This window comes from Quercus lobata, chromosome 3 (genome assembly GCF_001633185.2).
Source record: "Quercus lobata isolate SW786 chromosome 3, ValleyOak3.0 Primary Assembly, whole genome shotgun sequence".
In the NCBI taxonomy this organism is placed as follows: domain Eukaryota; kingdom Viridiplantae; phylum Streptophyta; class Magnoliopsida; order Fagales; family Fagaceae; genus Quercus; species Quercus lobata.
Genome location: NC_044906.1, coordinates 67,416,303 through 67,442,142, shown reverse-complemented (window position 1 = coordinate 67,442,142; position 25,840 = coordinate 67,416,303). Strand labels below are relative to the sequence as shown.

The following is a 25,840-nucleotide window of genomic DNA, read 5'->3' as shown; positions in this document are numbered from 1 at the left end:
CGAAAATTTTTTCCGAACCGATCATCCAAATTCAAACTCCAACTTACGCAAATGCCCTCTCATAATTCCCCTTATTCACCAAAATGCCACTACAGCCCTTTCCCAATTGGACCGTGTTGACCACGCTCCAGTAAAAATCAAACAAATCCCTAATTTGCACACGTGGCATAAAATCAACCGCCTATAACCAGTAACCCATCTATAAGGTGACCGGCAAATACCCGTCAAAAAAAATGACTTACCCTCCTTCCTTCCTCCCAAAAAGAAAAGAAAAAAGAGTAGAGTTTCTGTGTTCTCTCCTTATATCTCCATATATATATAATATCACATTCTAAAACTCTCTCATTGTGTATTTGCGTTTTTTTTTTTTTTTTTCTCCCTTTGATTTCTGTTTGTTTTCCGAGAAAATTAGAGGAAAAGCAAAATTAGATTTTAATCTTCGTATTCCCTCCAGAAGTGAATCGCATACATAATCTTCACCAAAAAAAAGACTACTAGTTTTCTTTCACAGAGAGGCTTCGTTCTAGTTTGTGACTTGTGAGAGAGAGGCTTTTTGTTGTATGCAGCGAGTGCGCGATCTCTTTCTCTCGTTCAGTTTCGCTTAGTATGTGAATTTTCGATGAGATAATATGAATCTCGTCGCTGCAAATTTCTCACAAGTCTTGCTTCATATTCAAGTAACGTAACGAAAAAAATCAACAACAAAAAAAAAAACTAGGTTCAGTGTTTGTGTTTTGAAGTCCGCGATCTGCGCTTGAGGTGAGGATTGAATTTTCTTGTTTGTGTTAAATTTTTTGTTTTTTTTTAGGTTTTGAATTTTTTTTTCTTTGTTTGCGGTTAGATCTGCTTTTGTGTTTTGTTGTGAATGAGCGAGTTGCTTTTGCAGGAATTTTGTTTTCAATCGGAGCTAAAAGCATGATTTGTTGAAGAAAGAGAGAGAGATAGTGAGTTTGTGTTTTGCTCAGAGATGAAGAGGTCTAGAGATGATGTTTACATGGCTTCTCAACTCAAGCGGCCTGTGGTTTCATCTAGAGGAGAAGCGTGAGTTTTTTTTTTTTTGAAATTTTTTTGTTTGTTTGTTTAGTTTTTGCGTATGCGTTTGTGTTTGTGTTTGATTATCGAAGTTTGATTATGTAAATGATGAGATTAAGCTTCTTAATCATTCAAGTTGTGTGAATTTCTGTACTTTTTTTAGGGCAGTTGTGTGAATTTGGTTAGTTTATGCTTGTTTTTATTTTGTTCATCGATTAGTTTTTAAGTAAGACTGGTGAAATTCGTTTGACTTGATGATAAAAGATCAGTTTTTTTTTTTTTTTTTTTGGTGTTATGGTGTGTGGATAGAGAAACCGAAAATAGCAATCGATGTTTGTGTATCCATGCACACTTCTCTCACCTTTCCATGATGAGAGGATTATGTTTTAGAGATTAGCTTTTGATTTAATGGGAAAATTTGTGATTTGGATCTTGATCTAGTGGGAAGAGTTTGTGAATATTGAAATTTTGTTGGATTATTTATGTGTTCTAGGTCTGGGCAACCCCAGATGATGGGTGGGACAAATACACAGAAACTAACAACAAGTGATGCCCTATCGTATCTTAAGGCGGTGAAGGACATATTTCAAGACAAAAGGGAAAAATATGAAGACTTTCTCGAAGTCATGAAAGATTTCAAGGCTCAAAGGTTCGATCATGATATACATTGTGCTTCAAAGTGGCATTTTTTTGTATAATTATTCTTGGGGATGTGGATATACTTTATTTTACCTTGTTGTTAACTTGTAGTATATGTTATGTTGATTGTAGAATTGACACAACGGGTGTCATAGCAAGGGTAAAGGAACTATTTAAAGGGCATCGAGACCTAATTTTGGGTTTCAATACCTTCTTGCCAAAGGGATTTGAGATCACCCTCCCACTTGAGGATGAACAACCTCCTTCAAAGAAGCCTGTGGAATTTGAAGAAGCTATCAGTTTTGTGAACAAGATAAAGGTAGATAGCAATTCACAACTTTGTTCGAGGTGATGGTTTGCATTCATGTGTATTTAATGAATTCTCTGCCTGCAGACCCGATTTCAAGGTGATGATCGCGTTTATAAGTCATTTTTAGAAATTTTGAATTTGTACAGAAAGGAAAACAAGTCCATAAGTGAGGTCTACCAGGAGGTGAGCTTCTACCTGTCCCTTGTTATTGTGCTGCAACATTTATTTTTTATTTTTGTAAATTTGATTATTGTTGCTGATGATTATATCTTTTACCTTTTTCAGGTTGCTGAACTTTTCCAAGATCACCCGGACCTGCTTGATGAGTTCACTCATTTTCTTCCCGATAATTCAGGAACAGCTTCTGCTCAATATCCTCAATCTGGTAGGAATCCTTTGCTCCGGGATAGAAGCTCTGCCATGCCTATAATGCGGCAATTGCATGTTGACAAGGTTTGTGTAGTTTTCTTTTAATCATGTTGCCCTTCTGATTTCATGATCATTTGGCTAACATTTAGCTCATGAACATTTGTACCAGAAAGAAAGGACGATGGCTCCACATGACCGTGATCTCAGTGTTGACCGCCCTGATCCAGACCATGATAGATCTTTGATGAGAGTGGACAAAGAGCAACGAAGACGTGGTGAAAAGGATCGGCGAGAAGACAGAGATAGGAGAGAAAGGGAAAGGGATGATAGAGAATTTGATCATGATGGCAATAGGGACTTCAATATGCAACGATTTCCCCATAAACGGAAAGTTCCTAGCAGAGAACAATTGCATCAAGGTGGGGAAGGCGATGAGAACTTTGGAATGCGTCCTCTTTCATCCTCCTTTGATGAAAAAAGCTCTCTGAAAAGTGAGTGTTTGAGCTGTGTTTGATGCTATACTTGAGACTCTAGTTGAAAATTTGCCCCATGCGGCCATGCCCCAATTACAAACTATATATATGAAAGCTCTTTATCTCTTAACAAATTATTAAATTATTGCAATGTGAATTCAGAATTTGATTTGGAAAAAGCTAGAATACTTTATCCTTGCACAACAACAACATACTATTATTATAGTTATAATCGTTGTTTTTACTTATCTAATAAATTTATAATTGTTGTTATTACTACTGCTGCTGCTACTGCTGCTACATACAAATTGGAGGATATGATAATACACAGTATGCTTATAATGCATCTTTAATATTTTTCTGAAATATGTTTGCTTCTTAGTATATCACTCTTATGATATCTTCTTTCCCATTCAACCTTAAATGCTTTGCTGAGATACTTGCCTTGTTGTGTTTAGTTTTTTTCTCTTAGCTTTGTGTATTCTAACTCACATATCATGTTGAGACTTTTGCTTCTTTAACTTGGCTTGTGGTCTGGCAGGTATGTATGGTCAGGAGTTTGCTTTTTGTGAAAAAGTAAAGGAGAAGTTACGGAACCCTGATGATTACCAAGAATTTTTGAAGTGTCTTCATATTTATAGCAGGGAAATAATTACACGAACAGAATTGCAATCCTTGGTATGACTGATTCTACTAATAATTAAATTCACTAATTTTATCATCATCCCTCATTAATATAATTAAGTTTATCAAGGATTTGTTATGATAAATATATATAATTCATATTACTTAGGAAAAAAATGAGATTGTTAAATTATAAAACTACAAGCATTTGGATGGAGCTCTGTTTGCATGAAAGGACAGGTGTATCGTGTTCACGCATAGCCTAACTTTAGTGGCTGGTGCCCCTTTAAATTAGCCAGTCTCCAGCATACAAAAGCGTATCATGACACGCTGTTCGTTATCTCTTGCCCAATAAGATGGATAGAGTGAAATTTGAGTTGGTCCCAATCCAAAAGAGAGTAGACTTATATTGGGTGGACACTAAATTACCCAGAATACAGATCATGGTGGTATGCAGCAGGTTTATGGGAATATGTTGCAAGATCATTTATGCGAGTATAAAGAATGATGAGAGTGTATTTGTATGAAACCTGTAATTGTTTCATCAGAAGTTGACAAGAATAACATAGTTTCTAAGCTAAAAGTTGCTTAATTATAGGGTGGTTTTACTACAAAACTAATGATTATAATATTCTTTGATCATTAAAAAATGATGCTTTTTAAAAGGATAAAAATTGGAAGAAAATTTCTATTATCATAATTCATTTTTGGGTTCAAGTGATGCCAGACTGCAGTTCACTATGATAGGAGTGTATTATTCACTCTGGGCTGACAACCAGTTTCGTGTTATAAATTTGTTTCCAGATTATGATAAATGTAAATTTTTACATTTTTTTTTTGGGGGTGCTTTTCTGCCCTAAACAATCAAAGCACACATTTTTATTTAGCAAAAAAAGAAGAAACATTATATTGTCTTGGTGTTTCTTGGTTTTAGATCTGGTTAGATTTAGGATAATGTTGATGTGTTAAGCATAGTTGATTTGTGATAAGATTTAAAGCAATTATTTAATGGCCTTTCAGCAAGTCTCTGCATCAGCAAGTGAGGGCCTTTTTATGTGATATATTTTTGACAAAGTGTTTCATGAGTGCATCGGATGGTTTCTTGTCAAATAGAATTATGAAACAACTTTTTTTTTTTTGTCTATATGAAAAACTTATCCTTTTATCTCAGCCTTGCATTGGATGATTACTTGTTGAAATTTTTTTGATCAAATCATTATGTATTCATCATAAATGATACTTTTTTCTCAATAATAAGCAACATAATTGGAATGGATTTTAGGGATTTCCTTGAAAGGAATACGTTGAATTTGTTCGAAAAATGCAGTTTTGTATTTAGGATTTAATCTTTGCCATATTGCTTCGGGTATCTAGGTTGTTTCATCTTGTTTCTTTTTTAGTGCATATGGAGTGTCATCACTGTTGCTGGGAATTGGGGATTGGAAAGTATTTACATTACAGAGAATTTTAGATGTCAATTTATTTTATTTTATCTATTTTTTGCTGAGTGATGTGATTTATGATAACTGATTGTAAGCGCAGCATGTCACGTGAGATTGAAAAAATATAAGACTTCAATGTTTTAAATAATAATTGAGACCTTTTATAGGCTTGCCTTTAGACGGAACTTAAAAAAGTCTTACAAACACTTTCAAGACACTCCCCCCCCCCCCCCCCCAAAAAAAAATAAAAGGGAAAAAAGAGAAAAAAAAAATTCTAAGAAAGATTTCTTTCCCTGTATTTCTGGCTTTCAGAGGTGCATTGTTATTTGATTTGGCTTGCTAGTCCGGTGTTGCTAACAGTCTTGATTGCTTTAGAAAAACTTTTGGATTAACTTGACTGTCTGCTCAATACTTTTAATAATCTTGAGAATAACACAACCTACCTAATTTATTATCCCTTTGACTTACTAAGAAGAACATGAATACATTCAATAATTTGTTGAAACTTTGGCTTATGTCAGGTGCAAGATTTACTTGGAAGATATCCGGAACTTATGGATGGATTTAATGATTTTTTGGCACGTTGTGAGAAGAACGGTAACTTTTTAAATTAATGTTTACCTCTTCTGGTTTCTGTGTTGTTAACTTTGTTTCTAATCATATCCTGCACTGCAGATGGACTCCTTGCTGGTGTCATGAGTAAAAGTACGTAAAGTGATTTGTTCCCCTTTTGCTATCCTTAGGCTAGATGCAGTTTGTTGTGGGAGTTGTTTTTGAGTGGAGTTGCTTCTCAACAGAAGCTTTTTAGATGCAATGCTTAAATTATTGGTAGATGCATTATGATTTTCTCAAACATCATGTCTGGTCTGTAAAGTTAACTAAAACTGTTCATTGCAGAATCCTTGTGGAATGATGGACATATACCCAGATCAGTAAAGGTAGAGGAGAGGGACAAAGATCGAGATCGTGAGAGGGATGATGGGGTTAAAGATAGAGACCGTGAAAACCGAGAAAGGGATAGGCTTGAAAACCGGGAAAGGGATAGAGTTGACAAAAGTGCTGCCTTTGGCAATAAAGACATCGGGAGTCATAAGGTGTCTATATTCCCCAGCAAGGATAAGTACTTGTCAAAGCCTATTAATGAACTTGACCTATCTAATTGTGAGCGGTGCACTCCCAGTTACCGTCTGCTGCCAAAAAATGTATGCAACCCCTTTTCATTGATTTAATAATTTTAGGAGATTCCAATACTTTTAACTTATGTATTTATGTAGTTTTGTCTCAATGTTGCAGTATCCAATACCTTCAGCTAGTCATAGAACAGACCTTGGTGGTCAAGTATTGAATGATAATTGGGTGTCTGTCACATCAGGAAGTGAGGATTACTCTTTTAAACACATGCGCAAAAACCAATATGAAGAAAGCTTGTTTCGATGTGAAGATGACAGGTTAGAGCTTGCCTGGAGTTTTTATACTTATGTTATCTGTTTTCTTTCCATTTTGATTTAATTTTTAGGTGACTTGAGGTAAGCTGGGATTGTGTTTTAATTTGTACTCTCATTTGGCTTTAGCAGCTCTCTGGTTCTAGCCACCTAGTTTGTCATGTTTGAGTGGATTCCAATCTATTGATCTCTTTTATGCAACCAACCCCCTTTGAGAATGTATTTTATTGCTCAAACCCAAGTTTGGCAATAGCTTTATTGATTGGGAGCTTTGACATGGATTAATATTCACTATTCTGTTTATCAGTTTTCTTGAAATAGTTGCTGGAATATTCAGTATTCTGTTCATAATGGCTCTCGCAGTTGGTGATCTTTTGTAATTATGTTGTCAGGTTTGAGCTTGACATGTTGTTAGAGTCCGTGAATGTTACAACTAAGCGTGTAGAAGAACTACTGGAAAAGATTAACAATAACACAATCAAAACGGAGTCTCCAATTCGTATTGAGGAACACTTCACAGGTTAAAGTCTGATTAATGAATTCCAGCAGATATATTATGATATAAAAGCTTATTCTCAGTTGTTTTCTGTTTTCTGATGGGAGTTTTCCTTCTTGTCTGTTTATCAGCACTGAATCTCAGGTGCATCGAACGTTTATATGGTGACCATGGGCTTGATGTGATGGATGTGTTGAGGAAAAATGCACCTCTTGCTTTGCCAGTTATACTAACACGCTTGAAGCAAAAACAAGAAGAGTGGGCAAGATGTCGTTCTGATTTTAATAAAGTTTGGGCTGAAATTTATTCGAAGAACTATCATAAATCGCTTGATCATCGTAGCTTCTATTTCAAGCAACAGGACACAAAGAGCTTAAGCACAAAAGGTAATATTCACCTTGATGTTTCAGCATCTTGACATATTTTAAGCTTGTAACTACAAATCTTCTTAAGTTTAATGTTCATGATATGCTATATGCTGAAATAAATACTGACTACCGATGAGCACACTTAATAATTAACTTCCCTTCTAATGTAATTGCATATTTTTTCCCTCTCCTTATTGGCAACATAAGCTTTGGATGTGCTAAATTGGATTAGTGTGTGATCCAATAATATTATTGTTAGTTGTGATCCAAAAAAATTGGCAGATACTATAGAAATGGAAAATGACTGATTTAGCCGGTTATATAATTATTTCAAGAACAATGGACTCATCTGATTACCATAGGACATCCTGATACAGCATATGTTATTCAGTTCTCATGGTTTATTTGTTATGTGGTTTACAGCCTTATTGGCGGAGATTAAAGAAATTAGTGAGAAGAAGCGCAAGGAAGATGATGTGCTTCTTGCTATCGCTGCTGGAAATAGGCGACCAATTATTCCAAATTTGGAATTTAAGTACCGTGATCTAGACATCCATGAAGATCTGTATCAGCTCATTAAGTATTCATGTGGAGAAGTTTGTACAACTGAACAGTTGGATAAAGTTATGAAGATTTGGACAACCTTCCTGGAACCCATGCTTGGTGTTCCTTCTAGACCTCAGGGTGCAGAGGATACTGAGGATGTTGTAAAGACAAAGAATAATGCTGTCAAAACTGGTGCTGCAAGTGTTGGGGAGGGGGATCTCAGTCCTGGTGGTGGTGCTACTGCTGTGAATTCCAAACAGTCAAATCCTTCCAGAAATGGAGATGAAAATATTCCGCCTGAACAGTCAAGTTCTTGCAGGGCCTGGCAAGTAAATGGGGATAATGGGGTTAAAGAAGATAGCTCTCTTGATGCAGAACGCATTGCACGTAAAAGTGATACATTCTGCAGCACCCCTCAACAAGGTAAAGCACAAGTCAATGCACCTATGGCTGATGAAATATCTGGAGTCAGCAAGCAAGATAATTCCAATGAACGATTTGTCAATTCAAATTCATCACTTGTCACTGCTGTGGAGCTGAGTAATGGACGAACGAACATAGAGAACACATCAGGTTTGCAGAATGCTTTAAACTAGTTTTGTTTGTATTTATTTACACAATTATCTCTCTTGAATTTGTCATTGCTACTAGTCTATCTGATTTTCCAAGTTCATTTCAATATGCTTTCTGAGATAAATTTTGTTTTTTGGTTGCAAGGGCTTAGTGCTACTCCATCCAGACCTAGTAATGTTGCTGTTGAGGGTGGGGTCGAGGTACCCTTATCTGAGGTATGGCTAACATTGTGAACTGTCCTTAATTTAACATTTCAGGTTTATGTATTCTCCCTTGGCCATTACATTGGTTTGGTTTTGCCTATGGAGTCCTATTGGTCTCATATTTGGACTTCTACTTGAAAAGAGGTGTTCAGTTAGATAAAAAAATTTAATGATTTTTTTATTGCTAGTGTAATTTCACTAATTACAAAATATATGGTCAGCACTAAGCTTTTAGTAAATCATTGACGAGTTTGACTGCCAAGGCTTATTACTGATGTGGTTGATTATTGGGCATGGTGCTGGGTCTTAGATCTTGATGGTTACAAATATCATTATGAATATGCACTTAGAAATGTTTCTTTTCTTCTTCTTTTTTCCCAATTGATCCTATAGGGTGGTGATTCAACAAGACCAATTATATCCACAAATGGGGGAACATCAGATGGCGTCAAAGCTAACAGATACCATGAAGATTCTGTTGGACACTTTAAAGTTGAAAGAGAAGAGGGTGAACTGTCTCCCAATGGAGATTTTGAGGAGGATAATTTTGCAGTTTATAGAGATGCTGGTCTAGAGGCTGTGCATAAACCAAAGGATGGTTCTGTAAGCAGGCAATATCCAACCAGACACGGAGAAGAAGATATGTGTTGTGGGGAGGCTGGGGGAGAAAACGAAGCTGATGCTGACGACGAAGGTGAGGAAAGTGCTCCTAGGTCTTCAGAGGACACTGAGAATGCTTCTGAGAATGGGGATGTATCAGGAAGTGAGTCCGCTGATGGTGAGGAGTGTTCTCACGAAGAGCATGAGGAAGATGGAGACCATGATGAGCATGATAACAAGGCTGAGAGTGAAGGTGAAGCCGAAGGCATGGCTGATGCACACGATGTTGAAGGGGATGGGACATCATTACCATATTCAGAACGTTTTCTACTTACTGTGAAGCCTCTTGCAAAGCATGTCCCTTCAGCGTTACATGAGAAAGAAAAGGATTCTCGGGTTTTTTATGGAAATGACTCTTTCTATGTGCTTTTCAGGCTTCACCAAGTAAGGCTCATAATATGTTAATATGATTTAATTTTTTGTTGGCTTTCCAAATTTTGTGAATGAATATCATTGAGACTGTATTTCACTAATATGACAGACATTGTATGAGAGAATTCAATCAGCAAAGGTTAATTCGTCATCTGCTGAAAGGAAAAGGTGGGCTTCAAATGATTCAAGCCCTACTGATCTTTATGCCAGGTAGTTTAGTTTTTTTTTTTTTTCCACAGGTAGTTTAGCTTTATTTATTTTTAAATGCAAATCAAACTCAAATGTCGGTACCTATTAATAAGGAATGCTTTATGTTTTTGGTGGTACAGGTTCATGAATGCACTATACAATTTACTTGATGGTTCTTCGGACAATACAAAATTTGAGGATGATTGTCGAGCTATTATTGGAACTCAGTCATATGTTTTATTCACATTAGACAAGCTGATATATAAACTTGTTAAACAAGTAATACATGATTTCATTTTTTTTCTCAAGTTATCCCTTCTTTCTTCCCCTTACCTTATTCCATCTGACCTATAAGAATAAACTGTATGCATTTGCTTCAGCTTCAAACAGTTGCCACTGATGAGATGGACAACAAGCTTCTCCAACTGTATGCATATGAAAAATCAAGAAAACTTGGACGATTTGTCGACATTGTTTATCATGAAAATGCCCGTGTTCTTCTTCATGATGAGAACATATACCGCATTGAATGTGTAGGTCTTCAGTGATTTTGCTTCATTATCTTTCTTGAATAAGCACTCTTTTTTAATAAAGCCTAAAAATTTGTTTTGCAGTCATCTACGCCAACCAGTTTGTCTATTCAGCTTATGGACTATGGGCATGATAAGCCTGAAGTGACAGCTGTTTCCATGGACCCTAATTTTTCAGCATATCTACACAATGACTTCCTGTCAGTTGTCCCAGAGAAGAAAGAGAAGTCTGGGATCTTCTTGAGGAGGTATGTGAGAAATAGGGGCAACTGATTTTCACTGTGTTCAGTTGAGTGGTCATAGCTAATGATGCCTGCTGCTGTCTGTAGGAATATTCACAAATATGCCAATGGCGATGAATTTTCTACCACATGCCAGGCAATGGAAGGGCTTCAAGTTCTCAATGGATTAGAGTGTAAGATAGCTTGCACTTCGTCCAAGGTATGTTACATAAAATTCATTTCTTGGTTATGTTGTACCAATGATAATATAATGTTCTGTGTTCAGTTACTTATCAAAAAAAAAAAAAAATGTTCTGTGTTCAGTTAAGAGTCATAGGTTTTTGCATGTTTTCTGGGTTTTTTTTTTTTCCTGAAGTGCCATTTTTTTTAATTCACAAATTTTGTACGTGGTAGGTCTCATACGTTTTGGATACGGAAGACTTTTTGTTCCGGGTGAAAAAGAAAAGGAAATCTTACAACTCTTGTAATGACCAGGCAAAGTCTTTGAGTGGTTGTTCAAGTAGAGTACAACGATTTCACAGACTGCTTTCTAGCTCATAATAACTTCCTGTGACCCTTAGTAGATATGGTATGTCCCTTTATTTTTATGAATCTGGGGTGCTTATAGTTGATACCCTATTTTTATAGAACATGTGCCTGATGTGGATATATCTATTAGTATGATTTAGCTTTTAGTATGGGTATCTTCTGTTTTTCCATTGCTGTCTTTTGATTTCACCTACATCCCAAAACCACCGCTGTTGTTGTGGTTGAAATCTGTATGTTATCGTGTTACACATGCATTCGGTGTTCTTACTTTCCACCTTGCTCTTACTAGGGAAAGTGGTGCTGTTTTGAGTTAGAGTTCATTGGCATTGTTGTGGTCAAAACGTTGTCTTGTGTTCTTCCTCCAGTGTATTGGAATGGTCTCTTGCATATTTGGCATTCAACATTGGAGGATGTGTTTTTGTGTTTGTCTCTCTCTCTCTCACACAGAGAGAGAGAGAGAGGTCATACCCAGGAGTTATTCTAGGACCACAACTTTGTACGACTTTGCCACAACTCTAATGTGGCAGACTGAGTGGCTGTTTATCATTTTCACATGAACTCACTACTTTTTGTCCATCACTCAGTCTACAATGTTGTGGTTCAAAAAGTTGTAGTTCTAGATTTTCTCCCCAGCTCTCAAAGCTCCCACTTTTGTGGGATCTGGGAGAGATGGTGGTAGGCAGTTGTACCCTAAATTTTTTTTTAGAGGCTGATTTCCAGTGTATTTTATATTTATATATATATATATAGAGAGAGAGAGAGAGAGAGAGAGAGAAGATGGGGGGGGGGGGGGAGGGAACAAATGCATGAGTTTGGTGTAGGGGTTGGGGACTGGGCAGTGGGGTTTCTATTGTAAATGCATGTACTGGAGAAAGTTAAATCCAAGTGTGTGAAACTACTGTTTACTCTGAACTAGTGCATGTCCTTTGTAGTGAATGCATGGACTGGAAAAGGTCGGTTTGGTTCCATGTGTGTGAGACTGCTGTTCATTTTTCACTCATTTTCTGTTGATTCAAATAGATGTCAATGTCTTGATGTGATTCAAATGTTTCCGACTTTCAGTGACTTTTTGCACGCATTACTTACTCTGGCTTGGCGCCCGAGGTCTGAAAGATCGCAGCGCCACGAAGGAAAAAAAAAAGCTTTCGTGGATTCATCTTTCATGTATTCTTATATTTCTATCTCACCAACCGAATAAAGAAAATGAGGAGGCTGACATGGCTCAACGGTTGTAGTATACTACTGTATGTTTTTGAAGTTTTAGCCGCAAATTATGTAAATAGAGGTAAAATTTGTGATGTATACTTGATATGCATTGTTTAATTCATTCATCTTTATTCTTGTTAATCATTTTCCACCTACAGATGATTTTTTTTTTTTTTTTTTTTGGGGGTGGAGGGGGCCCTTCTATTGCTGCACTTTCTTGTGCTGCCATTCCTGGTTCCAACACTTCTTTTAAACTAAATTAGCGTGAACGTCCAGGTGCAATTACTATTTGGTCCCAACTATTCATTTAATTTTCTCTGGGTACTGAATACTGTTACACAATAGTTTTTATCGGAAGACCAAGGCACAAAGGCATTTTTGAAAGTCGTATAAACAGCTCATTCTAGCCAGGAGCTCAAGTGCGTGATTGTGGACATCTTTTATGTTTAACGTTAACAAGTAACTGCCTTACCAAAATAAAAATACCAACTTCCCTGATCCATTAAATATAGAATTGACTTAAGGATAAAGGGACTGCCAATTCATTTCGAAATAGCATGCCAAGATAGTGGCCAACACACGGCAATACTTGAAGTCGCCTAAATTTGTCATCTGAAAACATACGCAAAGCTTAGCATGAGGAAAAAGGAATTTTATATGATGAAATACAGAGAACAGCCTGCAAAGAAATGCTTTACGATTAAGGCTGACCCGGTACAAACACCCTCCCTCCAAATCCAATAATGCGAATTAAGAATTAGAATTGCTCCACTGGGCGTGTAGTGCATCTTACCTGTCTTTCGAGATTCCATTGTTCTCAAAAAATATAATGCCGAGTCAAAATCATGTTGCAGAAGGAGAAAATCTGCTTTACCTCATTTATTAATAAAGTAATAAACTCATATAATTAAGGAGAGTGGATAAAAGTTAAAATCAGGAGAGCAAGAATTCCGATTTAATCAAGGACAGCATCCCAAGCCTCCTTACCACTCTCTGGTGCATTTGGCTCCACAAAAGAAGTATAATACTATTTGAGGGGAAACAACCAAATGCCATTGAAAAATTGCTAACCTCGAAATCCTTGATAATCCCAATGGAGGTGTAATTGCCTCAGCACAAAGGACAATTACCCAACAACGCTTAGCTGTACCAAGAAGAGTGGCAGCTCATCGTGCAAGCAGAAGCAAATAGAAACACACACAAGGAGAGGCATAACATGTATTGTAAAAGACAGAATAGGGTCTCAGGTAGAATAAAGTTTCTCTCCAAACTAATCTGGAGAGAAACTCTTCAAACTTTTCATATATTTCTTTTTTGGGTGTGAATTTTGAGAATCTAACCGTTGAATTTTATGTTTCTTATGTTCTTAACATATATATCAAATTTCGTTCAAATAAGATATTATTTACTATTTGATCAATTAACTTATTTTTTATATACAACTTTAGATTACAAAACAATTTCCTAATTTTGTTATGGGCTGTAAGCCTGTAACTAACCTTAATCTTATTTAAACATCTTTGCTTGGTAAAAAAAAAAAAAGTGTCCTATGCTAATTCAAGAGTCTTGGGGTGAACTTCGAGAGTCCACTCTAGGGCTGGCATTCTCCCCTCTTTCTCAAATTAACCCACCCACACACACACAAGAAAAGAAGATGAAGAGTAACAGAACATATTGGCCATATGACAACCATTGGAAAGCTCTAGGATTTCTTTGAGAGAGGGCAAGAGATTGCAAAACAGGAATGGATGGGAAGAAACTTAAGGAAAGGGAAGAGGGTGGAGGGAAAAAAGAGGAAGAGAGTCCCTTTACTTTGTTTAGTTGGGTGGTAAGGAAGAGGAAAGATTCCTTTCTCTCCCTGCCGAACATTTTTTTCCCACTTAAATTTGGAAGACATGAAAGAATGAAGAGAGATAGACTATTCAGCTAAAAAAGAAGTAGAAGAAGTGATAAAATTTAATTTTCCATAATCATAATTATCTTTCCATTCAATTTCCTGTAAACAGCCAAACCCCTAAAGAAAAATTAACCTTACTTTCCCTTCCCCCTCTCCCTTTCCTTTCTCTTCCACCTCTCTCTCCATTTTACCAAACATACCAGTAGAGACACTAATAACTGTATCATCAAAAATGGCTGCCTTGAAATGTCCCCTTTCACTAACAAGTAGCAAGTAAGCTTGCATCTTCAGCTGACAGCATTTGGGAATAGTCTGGCCAAAGGACCACTTCCATATATCAGAAAATAAAAATAAAAATTGCACTGAAAAAACATTTGACAAGTGTGACAGTATCATTGCACTAAAAAGTTAGATTCAAGAAGTGAAACTCAAAAGCATCTAAGAACAACACAGATTTCTGTATTTTAACTGAGTCTAAAATTTACCTGGTCTTTAAATATTAGCAAGTAGCAAACAATGCACAACCCTGGCAGTGGTGTATATCTGAGTAGTTGCATTTGTGTAGCCAACATTCCTTTTGGGGTTGATGGGTACAAAATTCAGTGTCGAAGGCTTCCCTTTACTGGGAATCAAACATACAGTATAAATGGGCCTTTTGCTGGTAGTACACGTGTAACATGAACCACATGTCACATATAAGTGAAGCTGGTTCAGGGCACCAAAAGTTGAATTGAATTCATTAAATAGATCTACAAATGCTTTAGAAAAGTTTTGATCCTATAGGAAAAAATTGTGCAAATTTTACCAATACTGTTTAGCGGCATTAGGACATTATCCAGCCAGCTCACTGATTGGTGGACGATCCATGACATTGGATGCTGCCCTTGCATTGCTTTGCAGCAGTGTATCGATATCAGGCAATTTAGGAATCTGAGCTAATATATCAATAGTCCGTCGTAAGAGGCGTGCTAGATCTCCTTCATCCATTGCACAATCCATCATCATTTCCCTCCAAGTCAACCCAGATGCCCAGGCTTCAACCATACCTGAAAATTGGCTATCCAGACAGCATGAAATATTTACCCCATGTTTTTCTTGAAGTTGCAAAAGGGAGTTTCTTTGCTCATCCAAGAAGTTGATTACATTGATTACAGTTGTGGAAGGTTCATATATATAGCTGTTATTTTTCCAAGGACGAACTTTAATACCTTCAGAAACCAAACTTGCACAAACAGCGGCAAGTTGTGCAGGCTTTAGGTTTAGCAGGATTTTATTTCGGAGAACCATTGCTAGCCAAAGTTCATTTTCTCCTCGAATTGCAGCTGCAGTTTCACCAAGAGGAAATATTATGTGTGTATTGATATCCAGCGTCCTTGTTTCATGTATTACATTGCTGATCTGCACAAACTCCTTCCAACCAGATGGTTCAATCTGCTCTATTCGATTAGTCAAACGTTTTGATCTAGTCTTCAAGCGTTTAATCTTTTCCTCAGTAAACTTGGTCATGTCTATGATTTTCTTATATTCTTTAAAGCCTTTTGAACGTGCTATCTTTTTCTTCAAACGTGCAACTTTATTTCTTTGTTCCTTATAACGTTCTACAGCATCATAGTACGGTTCTGACATTTGTAACAGCTCATCACTTTCAGAAAGACTACTCAAAACTGGCACATTTAAACTCCAAGACCATGTCTCTAGAGATCCCTCCATCCGCCATAAACAGCCAAGTTCAGAACCAGTAAGCTTCTCCCACTTCATTTCCTCCTTATCGAGAAGCATCCTCATAATTTCCCGAGGCAAAGCATCCCCTTGAGCTAGGGCAACGTTAGGAAAGCCTGTCCTGTAAATTGTTTTAATCCATTTTTCTGTAAATACATACCATGTGTTATCTGAACCAAGGGCCACATAATACGATGGTTCAACATCTAGGTTCACTTGACAATCATTAACATTTGAATCTGTTTTAACAACGTTTAGTGCAAAAGAATCATCAGCAGAAACCATGTTCTTAAGTTTTGAACCATCAAGCGAGTCAACCTTCCCCAAATAAACAGCAGGGAGAGAGTGCTCAACTCCTTCGGAATCTTTATATTGCAGGCACAAAAAAGGTAGGTTTCCATTTTCAAACTCCTTTAGAAGAGGTTTCAGAGCAGAAATTCTCTGCAATTCCATACTTTTTCGCAGTTCTGTCCGAAGACGTTTTTCTGCCCTCAATTCTTCCTGTAGATCTGCAATCTCCTTATATGCTGCCTCTGATAAAAGCTTCCTGCTTTTTCTATCTATGGCGTCATCACTAACTTCTAAAGTCAGCATCTCTATCTCTTTCTCTATTCTAGTAAGCTCCTCTTTTGCAGCAAGCATAACATTGCTGCCAACATAGTTTCCAAAACTTTGCTCAACTAACTTCCTAGCTTCTTCCAAAGTACGTCCTTCTTGTATTGCTTTCATGCCATCTGATTCATTTGATCTACCAATAATTTTTGCACCTGCCAGAAGATTCAGCACCATACCATACGAAGCAGTAAACTGCGAAACAAGAGGTTCGATTCCAGAAAATAGAAGCTTGCAGCACTCTTCAGCACCTTCATTAGGAGTCTGAATAAGCACTACATGACCCCTTTCATCAGTGCCTCTACGTCCAGCACGCCCTGCCATTTGAAGTAGTTCATTTGGGCGTAATTGGATTCGCCCACTATCACTTCTCTTGCTGAGGGATGAAATAACAGCTGTCCTAGCAGGCATATTGATTCCAGCAGAAAGCGTTTCTGTAGCAAAGACAACCTTCACAAGTCCTCGCTGAAACAGTTCTTCTATGAATGATTTCCACAATGGTAGACAGCCGGCATGATGTGCAGCAACCCCTTGCAGCAGTCCTTTTACAGCAGTCTCCCTGACAGCATCAGGATACTTAATGCGGAACCTCTTCAAGGCTAGTTCAACCTCACTCATCTCACACTCATCTAAGAGCTTGCAATCTTCAACGTACTGAACAGCTGCATCACATCCTTTCCTGCTAAAAATAAACCAAATTGCTGGCAGCATGTCCCTTGCCTTAAGCTGAAATAATGTGTCAATAACTTGAGGAACCTGAAAATTAATTTAGGAAATTTACAAGTCAGGTAGATAATGACAATATACTATAAACCCATACAAATTAAATTCCTACGAACACGTGTCATATATGTCAGAGAACTCATGCAATGAGCCCATACTTGTGAACGCCTAATATTATTTATGTCATTCTTTGAAAGAGGAGGCTGTCCAGATGTGATATCAGAACTGTCATAGCTCATATCACTTCCACGCTTTTTTGAATTTCTTCTTCTAGACCCATCATCCTTGTAAGATTTAACTCCTGACGCATTAAGTTGTAGATAATTGAGTGACAGCTTCCTGTTCCAATTTAGAAGAAAGAAAATGAAAATGATTGAAAATAGTAAGTCCCCACTACAGTTCAAAGAATAGGTTGAAGGGAGGGAAGTAGCGAGGGGATGACATAAATTATTAAGAAAGGAAAAACAAAGACAATATCCTTCATATAGAATACCATATATTTATGGTAAATTTGAACCAAACCTCACACTTTCATCATGAATGTTTAACTGAATAACCATTGGCAAAATATAGTCAGTGATATCAGTACAAGTATTACCGTATTTGGTTGAAACATGCTATTTAGAAAAGAAAATAAGAAACCAAAGCAACTAGTCTAACAAAAAAATACCAACTAGTCTGTGCAACACAGAGCCCCCAAGTAATTACATAAGAAGATAAAATAAAGGAGTTAAAGACATCCCTACTCTTGTATTCATCTAGAGGAAAACTACAAGTTAGAACATTAGTAGAGTGATAGAGGATTATTAAAAACAAAAATACCTATTCATTCGAGTTCCTTTCTCATCCAGAAGAGGTAACAAAGAGGTCTTCATAGAGAAATGCCAAGTCAATGGAACTGGACGCTTTGATGATGTTACCAACTCTGTTTTGCCGTGAATCTGGAAACAGGATGAAATTAGAAAAATTTGATCCTCTCACAAGTCTATACATCACTCATCCCAAGATAATTCAGAAACCAATGCCGGCATCAGTAAACAAGCAGAAGAGAAAGAAAGTTAATAACTTATGTATTAAGCTTTTCTGAGAACACAAGCCCAATAGGTAAATCAATATGTAATGACAGTTTCTTATCATATATATATATATATGTGTGTGTGTGTGTGTAATGACAATTTGCTGATGCCGGAGTCAACCAATAATTGAGTGAGGGCACTAACAGCAAGCAATGACAAGCCATCAACCAACAAGGAATATAGAAGACAATTTTAAAGATCTTGGGTCTAAGATCAGAAATATTTTCTCAATACATCAAAATTCGAGCTGCCTACTTCACAGAAAAAGCAGTGGTGATTATCTTGTGATTGTAATCTATAGGTTTTAAAATTGCAATCCTTTGACAAAGATACAGATAACTAATATATGATTGTGTGTGTGCGGAAACAAAAGAGGGAAAATATGAATAATGGCATTGCTAACTCAAAATTCCTTCGTTGTGTTTATTTATTTTACTGACAAATATGAGCCGCATCATGCATTATGGGTCTTTAGCCCATATTTTAAGATCAAATCACAAGAAATCATTGCCTAATGCACGAATAATATTCTCATGGCTATTATCAGGTGTGATTTGGGTAACATTGTCTTGTCTTTTTTTTTCAAATGAAGAAAAGGAGCATATCAAACTGCTGGACAAGGCCATTTCATTTTGTTTTTAACATTAGATGGTATCTTAAAATGTTCCCAACGTTCCCTCACCACAAGAAAAAACCACCAAGAATTTCTTATTAAACAAATGCCATGCTTGATTCTAAGCAGTAAATAAAAAATTGTAGGACGCCAAGAAGAGCCTTGTAGCTCAATTGGTACTTCCTGGTGTTTTCAAAGGAAATGTCTAGGGTTCAAATCCCCCCTCTTCTAACTATTGACTTATCCCAAAGAAAAACAATAATAATAAAATAAAACCGTTGGAAACAGATTTGATGCTTCCATCTTGCTATCTCAACATTTGCCACCTGGTCTCACCATAGCATTGATAATGAGACAACTCTCCAAAGGAATTATAGCAGCTAACGTGTATCAACAAATCATCATTACGATCCCACAAAATCCGAAACATTAAGCCTAGGTCAGCTCATAGATAACAATACCTGACCAATCCAACCAGCAAGCTCGTCTGGATTTGCAACTGTTGCTGACAAGCATATAAGTTGAACTTCTTTTGGGCAATATATAACCTGAAATATATGATTACATTGTATGACGATAAAATGTGAAAACCAAATTTTGACAATAAATGAGATCTTGGGAGGGAAAAAAATTGTACTTACTATCTCTTCCCACACCGTACCCCGAGATATGTCGCTCAGATAATGAACTTCATCCAAAACAATCACATCAACATGGAAAAGTCCACTATCAGAAGAAATTATTCCAACACTGCACGTGAAGATATAGTAAACCACCACCCTCGATTTCAACAATCAACTTTACCAATGAATAACTAATTAATGGAGCTCATAAATCTAGAAAATGAAAACAAACCATAACATTTTATTCGCAGTTTAAGCTAATTGAAACCCACGATTATCCACTTAAAATTAAATAATGTATCCATATTTCAGCATTATTCACACCATTCAAACACTCGGAATCCAATTTATGTCGTGTTCAGTAATTCCCATAGGCTTCTATGATCAGAGTCCGAATACTACGTATAATTTACATCTGATATAACATGTTGCATAAAATCTCTGTATTCATAAATCCAACTAGCATATGGTATGCATAAACCATAACAATTTTTCCAATAGCAGTTGAGTTACCTAGAACCCACAATTACACACTAAAATATAAGTAATGTATCCATATTTCAGCATAACATCACACCATTCATACACTCTGAATCCGATTTCTATCGTATTCACTAAGTAATTCACATAATCTGCTATGATCAGAGTTCAAATACTACACATACTTTACCTCTGATACAACATATTGCGCAAAATCTCCGTAGTCATAATCAACACCTGAGCATCTTTATTCACCGCAGAATCCCCTGTAAGAAGGCCGACATTGCTATCTCCAAACGTCTCACTAAGACACCAAAATCATACTTATTAACACAATGCCATTAAAGTACATTGCCAAAATTTTCAGTTCCTTCCATTTTAATTAACATGAAAAAATGAACTTCTATACCGAAATTCGCGAAACTTTTGATTGGATAATGCCTTGAGCGGAGTAGTGTAGAAGATTCTCCTTCCCCTCGCGACCGTCGCCACCGCAGCCGCCTCGGCAATCAAAGTCTTTCCGCTACTCGTCGGCGCAGAAACCACCACCGATGAGCCTCTCAAGAATGCTTGTATTGCCAATCGCTGAAAGAAATATATATATCAAATCTAAAATTACCAGAATAACTGAAACTTTAGGTTTTGTTTGAGATTTGAGAATTTTGAATTGGAAATGGAAATGGACCTGGAATTTATCGATGCGAAAATCGTGAATCGAAGCGAGCTCATCAACGTCGATTATATCTTCGCCGAACAATTTCACTTCGTTGCAAAGCCTTTCCACTCTCTGCCACTTGAATTCCTCGTGCCGAGTAAGCACCTCCGTTTCTACGGCGATCGAAGCTCCGCCGATTTCGTCGTCGCTCAGCTCGACTTCAACTCCAACTCCGTCAGATGCTTCGCCGGAAACGACGTCATATTCATCGGCAGCCACGTCGTCATCATCGTCGTCTTCGTCTTCTTCTTCTTCCTCCTCCTCTTCCTCATCGTCGGAGAGTTGCGGTTCTATGGGGTAGAGTGAGCTCGGAGAGTTGAATGAGGCTTTGAATCGAGGTGAATTTGGTGTGCGAAGTGATTTGGGAGAACAAAACCCTAAGGTTTGTGAAGAAATGAAGGTTTGGGGAAAAAGAGTGGTTCTGTAGAGAGTTGAGGAGGTGAGAATGGAGAGTGAGGAATAGTGTGACAGTGAGAGAATGGAGAGAGTGTTCATGGCGGGAGAGAGATTTTCAGGGATTTTGGATGTACATTCGTGGCTATATATACATACGTTCGAATAATTATTGTGTTTGGATAATGTATGTTGTGGGGACGAGGTCATTCGTCGTCGTTTTACATTTTTTTTATTAATAGCTGAGTAAATATAAATGTGAGTTTTTTTTTTTTGTTCACAATGTTATGACAACTAATTACTTGGGATTTAATGTGAATTTTAAAAAAAATATATCGTTAACGTAATACCTCACTATAGGAGTAGAACTAGAAAATGTTGTTTGGAGGCCAAGCTTAAACTATAGTATTTGCAACATGAAAAACTCAAAGTTATATATATTATGAAATGTGCTATATTATCCCTAGCAAGTATTTAAAAAATTTAAAGCAAACTTTTTATGGTTTAATCAATTTTAACGTAAACTAAACATATTAGTCCAAGTGTAAATGACTTAACCAATTTCCAAACAAAACAAGTTACACTATACAAAAGTATGGCAATATAATAGTGTAAAGGAAACATAGGTAAAAGCAAGCAAACCACACTAAACACCAAAACATGTTTAGGAAGTGGAAAACTCGAGCACCGGGCGTAAAAACCTCTCCCCTGACCACTCATCAGAAATCTCCACTAAAATAAACATAAACCCTCCAATTCTATTTTTTCCTGTGTACTTAAACTCTCCAAGCTCCAGCTGGCTACCAACTTCACCAAGTCTTTTCATCATCTAGCTTACTGGAGAATCTCCATTCAAGCACCAATGGAAACACCACCAATAGAAATCGGATTTGAGTATTGTAGGGATGAAAGGCCTGGATAAGGAGATTGGGTCGTGGGCCGCACTTGAGGACGTCAAAGAGCCTAAGGACGGACAAGTATTGGTGAAGACAAACAGATTGTTGGGTCAAGGAAGAGGTCTAGTTATAATAAACAGGTTACGTTGTTCGAGGAGCTACCCTTCCTCAACCAACGGAGTGGAAGCCTAAAGTCTGACCACCAATCAAGTACTAGGCAATGGGTAACCGGGCTTGGGAGGATAAGCTTCAAAGAGAGGCGAGTCAACAGAGAATTGAGAAATATCTGGGAAGAAAGCTACTACCACCGCATTGAATGCTCTGCACCTAATCAACTAGCCGCATTAATATGGAAGTGGTACCTAAACAGTGACTTCTAACTTTACAGCTACCCACAAAAACTTCAGAAATGTGTTGATGGGACAAGTATGAAGGAGATTAGTAATTTGATCTACACGTGGAAGGCTAAAATGAAAGAAGGGGAAGGAGTATAAAGGGGAAGGATTCCATTATAGAAGAAAGAGAAAAAAAAAAAACTATTTTGGAACCAATAACTTGAATATTTGTATAAGTCTAACAGAAATATATATAAGAACATACCATCATTGGACTTGACTGAGGAGTATTTTTCTTTTCAATTTGTTCGTCTTGGCCCCTCCAACACCAACCAGCCTATTGTGATCTACATTTTAACTCATTGAACATTTAGTAACAAACCCATTGTATAACAAATCTATTGTTTTGGGCTTATTGAGCCATTGTTCAAATCTCTTGGGCTGTAGATCTAAACATGCCCCTACAAGTATAATTTCTCAAGTTTTCATACTCTTTTTTTCACTCACAAGGTTTGTGTTTATAGGTGAGGAAAAGAGGTTACAAAATCTCAATCAAATATTGAAAGAGATGATGGAATGTGTTTTTCTCAAAACAAAGGTCCTCTCTTTTCTTACACTTAATGTGGCTTCTCTTAGTTATCTCTTTTGTGATTCCTAGCGTTTGTATCACTCTTAGAAAAAGAAAAAGAAAAAAAAAAAGAAACATAATCCTAATTACTAGAAATTCTAATTACAACTTTTGGTTCTACAATCCAAACTCCCCTCCAACAGGAATTGTGCTCAACAATACATAAAAATTCTCATTCATTTCTCCTACTGTTCTTAAATGAGGTTTTTATCCTTCATCATTCACAATAGGTAATTCACTTAATCTCTATTGGTAAGCTTCAACATGGATATAGTCCTCATAAGATTCTTGGAAATTGGTTGAACCAAAGAAAGCTCCCTAAAATAGAATGTATTATATTTATTTGTGATGTAGCATTAAAAAAAAAATGTTTCAAAAAAAAAGTATTTCCAAAAAAATAAATAAATAAAGTAAGGCCTCTCACTTAGCCCCCCCCCCCCCCACCCAAAAAAAAAAAGACATCTTCTAATGAAAAGATATCTGTACGGCACCGAGATCCCAGGCCCATGCAGGCCCCGGGCCCAGGCCCATACCGACCTTGGGCACAGGCCCAGCAGAAAGGTCCAGTTCCCCTGCGCCCTTCTTGAAACTGCCTTAGTGTACAAACAAGTTTAGGGTACTGAATTCCAAGAGGTGATCGGTTAACCGTTCCCGGTTAAGTATATGAGCCGTGCCCGGGAAAATGTGATATGCACGGAAAACTGAGTTGCCGAACATAATCGGTCAAGATGGAACCAAGTTCCAAGATCATAAATGCTGCACCGCCCTCTCACCTAAACATCCACTTTAACTAGATAATATTGGACCTTTAGTAGCACTAACGGTGACTGTAATCATAATCCCCCCACTAACCTTGGTTATAAATAGAAGAAAGTTGGGAGAAGGAGGGGTTCAGAAAAATTGAGAGAAAACAGTGAAGTAAGAGAGTATCAACTGAGTGTTGCTTTGAGTCTCTCTGCCGAGAACGACCCATAGTAGGAAATCCTCAAATCTATTACAAATAAATTGTGAGCCCAAGTGATCTAAGGCCCAGAAGTCTTATACTTGGTTCTTACAATTGGCGCCTACCATGGGGCCCTCCTACGAAACTGTGGTTCGACTGAGACTCAAACGAGGGGGATGTCTGAGGAGCGTTCCGGAGAGCGTGCACCGAGCGGCTCCATAGGATCTTCTCGGGGATCAACGTGGAGGGAGAGAAGGCAGAAACGACGGGAAGATAGGGAGTACCCGAAAGGGGAGGAAAGGTCCGGACTGGGAGAAGGGTCAGCCCAGACACACCGGATGGTTTCAGGCGTCTCGGCGCATCGGCAGTATGATGATAGAGACCGAGAGCTAGAGCGGTTGCGCAGATTGGTAATGGATTTAGAGCTGGAAGTAAGGGGTCGGCGACATGAAAGGAATCGCAACCCCCAACAAAGGAGAAATCAGGGCGAAGGCTCCAGCCGATCTGGTACGCAACGATCCCGAGACCGATCACGCTCCCAAGGGTCACACCGACAACCTCGGGAACCACGTCTTCGGCGGAACCGCTCACGGTCGCATGATTACGATGACCAAGGATCAGAATCGCCGGAGGAACGACAGCACCATAATGCCGCCATGGACGCCATGAGCCGAGCCTTGTGGATGGCGGCCCGGTCTCCATTCTCCGATGAAATTGAACGGGCCCCAATGCCGAGCAGATTCACGCGACCGCTGTTCAATTCGTATGAGGGGAGGACAGACCCCGTGGAGCATGTTAGCCATTACATCCACATGATGTCTTTGCATGCACACAATGACGCATTGATGTGTAAGGTATTCCCCTCTAGTCTCGGCTCTACTGCACTGAGATGGTTCAATGGGTTGCGGAAAGGTTCTATACACAGTTTCGCCGATCTGATTCAAGAGTTCGGCAGTAGGTTCGTGACCTGCAGCCGAGTACAACAGCCAGTTGACGCACTACTTTCCATGAAAATGAAGGTCGGGGAAACCCTATGGAGTTATGTCAGCTGATACTGGGAACTTTACAATGAGATTGGTGGAGGAAACAAAAAAATTGCAGCGAGCACCTTCAGAATGGGGCTCCCCAAAGATTCCGAATTACGGGAGTCGCTGACGAGAAGACCCCCCGAGGATATGAGGCAACTGATGAGACGCATAGAGGAGTACAAACGCCTGGAGGATGACCGGCTGCAGAGCAGGGGGAAAGCTCCTTTAGTGGGGAGATCTTGGCAAAGCATTTTGCCGACGAAACCGAAAAGAGAATTCAGAATGCAAGAACCAGAGGTGCAAATCGAAGGGGTTAATGTGGCGTTTAAAGAGCCCATGCACAAAATCTTAGAACGGATCAAGAACGAGCCATTCTTCAGGTGGCCAAACGAAATGGAGGGCGACCCATCTCGGAGGAACCAAAGCCTATACTGCACCTATCACAGAGACAAGGGACACACCACCGAGCAGTGTCGGGTATTAAAAGATCATCTTGGACAGCTAGTGAAGGCAGGGTACCTGAAAGAGTTTGTAGCAGATTCCATTGACCGAGAAGCCAGGCAGGGCACCCAACAGAAAAGGAACCCCCTTCCACCACCCCTGGGGGTAATCGAAGTCATCCATACCGCACCAAGAAGAGCAGCAGCGGCAAAAAGGGTATTGACAGTGGCTTGCGCGGGGGAAGAATCATCCAAGAAGAAAAAGAAAGTTGGACGGCTGGCCATCTCGTTCGGAGAAGACGATTTGGAAGGAACGGTCCAACCTCACGACGATGCTTTGGTGGTGACAGCCCGGATAGGCGGATTCCTGGTGAAGAGGGTGATGATTGATCAAGGAAGCGGGGCTGACGTCATGTACCCGGACCTCTTTGAAGGGCTCGGGTTAAAGACCCAGGATTTGGCGAAGTATGACGCG

At 38.3% G+C, this 25,840-nt stretch overlaps 2 protein-coding genes across 4 annotated transcripts; one reads left to right on the top strand and one right to left on the bottom strand.

Annotated features, from left to right (window-relative positions):
• Positions 1 to 339: 339 nt before the first annotated feature.
• LOC115978660 (paired amphipathic helix protein Sin3-like 4) lies at positions 340 to 12,388 on the top strand. 2 transcript variants are annotated; one of them, XM_031100496.1, is made up of 24 exons: positions 340 to 759; positions 887 to 1,041; positions 1,526 to 1,681; positions 1,804 to 1,990; positions 2,066 to 2,164; positions 2,267 to 2,434; positions 2,520 to 2,841; positions 3,365 to 3,501; positions 5,411 to 5,486; positions 5,565 to 5,594; positions 5,787 to 6,091; positions 6,183 to 6,337; positions 6,724 to 6,851; positions 6,959 to 7,213; positions 7,619 to 8,314; positions 8,459 to 8,529; positions 8,911 to 9,561; positions 9,659 to 9,759; positions 9,879 to 10,017; positions 10,119 to 10,271; positions 10,353 to 10,516; positions 10,598 to 10,709; positions 10,904 to 11,078; positions 12,101 to 12,388. In XM_031100496.1, exons 2-23 carry the CDS (start codon positions 968 to 970, stop codon positions 11,048 to 11,050), a joined length of 4,326 nt encoding a protein of 1,441 aa, XP_030956356.1. In that variant the 5' UTR covers positions 340 to 759; positions 887 to 967; the 3' UTR covers positions 11,051 to 11,078; positions 12,101 to 12,388. The 2 variants fall into 2 exon arrangements, with proteins under 2 accessions (XP_030956356.1, XP_030956357.1); XM_031100497.1 differs by lacking the exon at positions 5,565 to 5,594 and having other exon boundaries at positions 342 to 759.
• Positions 12,389 to 14,199: 1,811 nt separating this feature from the next.
• Positions 14,200 to 21,237, bottom strand: LOC115978659 (DExH-box ATP-dependent RNA helicase DExH15 chloroplastic). 2 transcript variants are annotated; one of them, XM_031100495.1, is made up of 10 exons: positions 20,673 to 21,237; positions 20,397 to 20,572; positions 20,178 to 20,291; positions 19,526 to 19,634; positions 19,346 to 19,432; positions 18,018 to 18,136; positions 17,354 to 17,534; positions 14,947 to 17,228; positions 14,627 to 14,846; positions 14,200 to 14,453 (listed from the first exon to the last, which is right to left on the bottom strand). In XM_031100495.1, exons 1-8 carry the CDS (start codon positions 21,195 to 21,197, stop codon positions 14,973 to 14,975), a joined length of 3,567 nt encoding a protein of 1,188 aa, XP_030956355.1. In that variant the 5' UTR covers positions 21,198 to 21,237; the 3' UTR covers positions 14,200 to 14,453; positions 14,627 to 14,846; positions 14,947 to 14,972. The 2 variants fall into 2 exon arrangements, with proteins under 2 accessions (XP_030956355.1, XP_030956354.1); XM_031100494.1 differs by having other exon boundaries at positions 14,627 to 17,228.
• Positions 21,238 to 25,840: the final 4,603 nt, after the last annotated feature.

Coding starts and splice junctions, on each gene's coding strand:
- LOC115978660 (XM_031100496.1), top strand. CDS start 968: ATGAAGAGGTCTAGAGATGATGTTTACATGGCTTCTCAACTCAAGCGG. Junction 1,682..1,803: donor AAAGATTTCAAGGCTCAAAG/GTTCGATCATGA, acceptor TGTTGATTGTAG/AATTGACACAACGGGTGTCA. Junction 10,517..10,597: donor TCTGGGATCTTCTTGAGGAG/GTATGTGAGAAA, acceptor TGCTGTCTGTAG/GAATATTCACAAATATGCCA.
- LOC115978659 (XM_031100494.1), bottom strand. CDS start 21,197: ATGAACACTCTCTCCATTCTCTCACTGTCACACTATTCCTCACTCTCC. Junction 20,292..20,396: donor CAAAAGTTTCGCGAATTTCG/GTATAGAAGTTC, acceptor TTGGTGTCTTAG/TGAGACGTTTGGAGATAGCA. Junction 19,635..20,177: donor CGCAATATGTTGTATCAGAG/GTAAAGTATGTG, acceptor CTTCACGTGCAG/TGTTGGAATAATTTCTTCTG.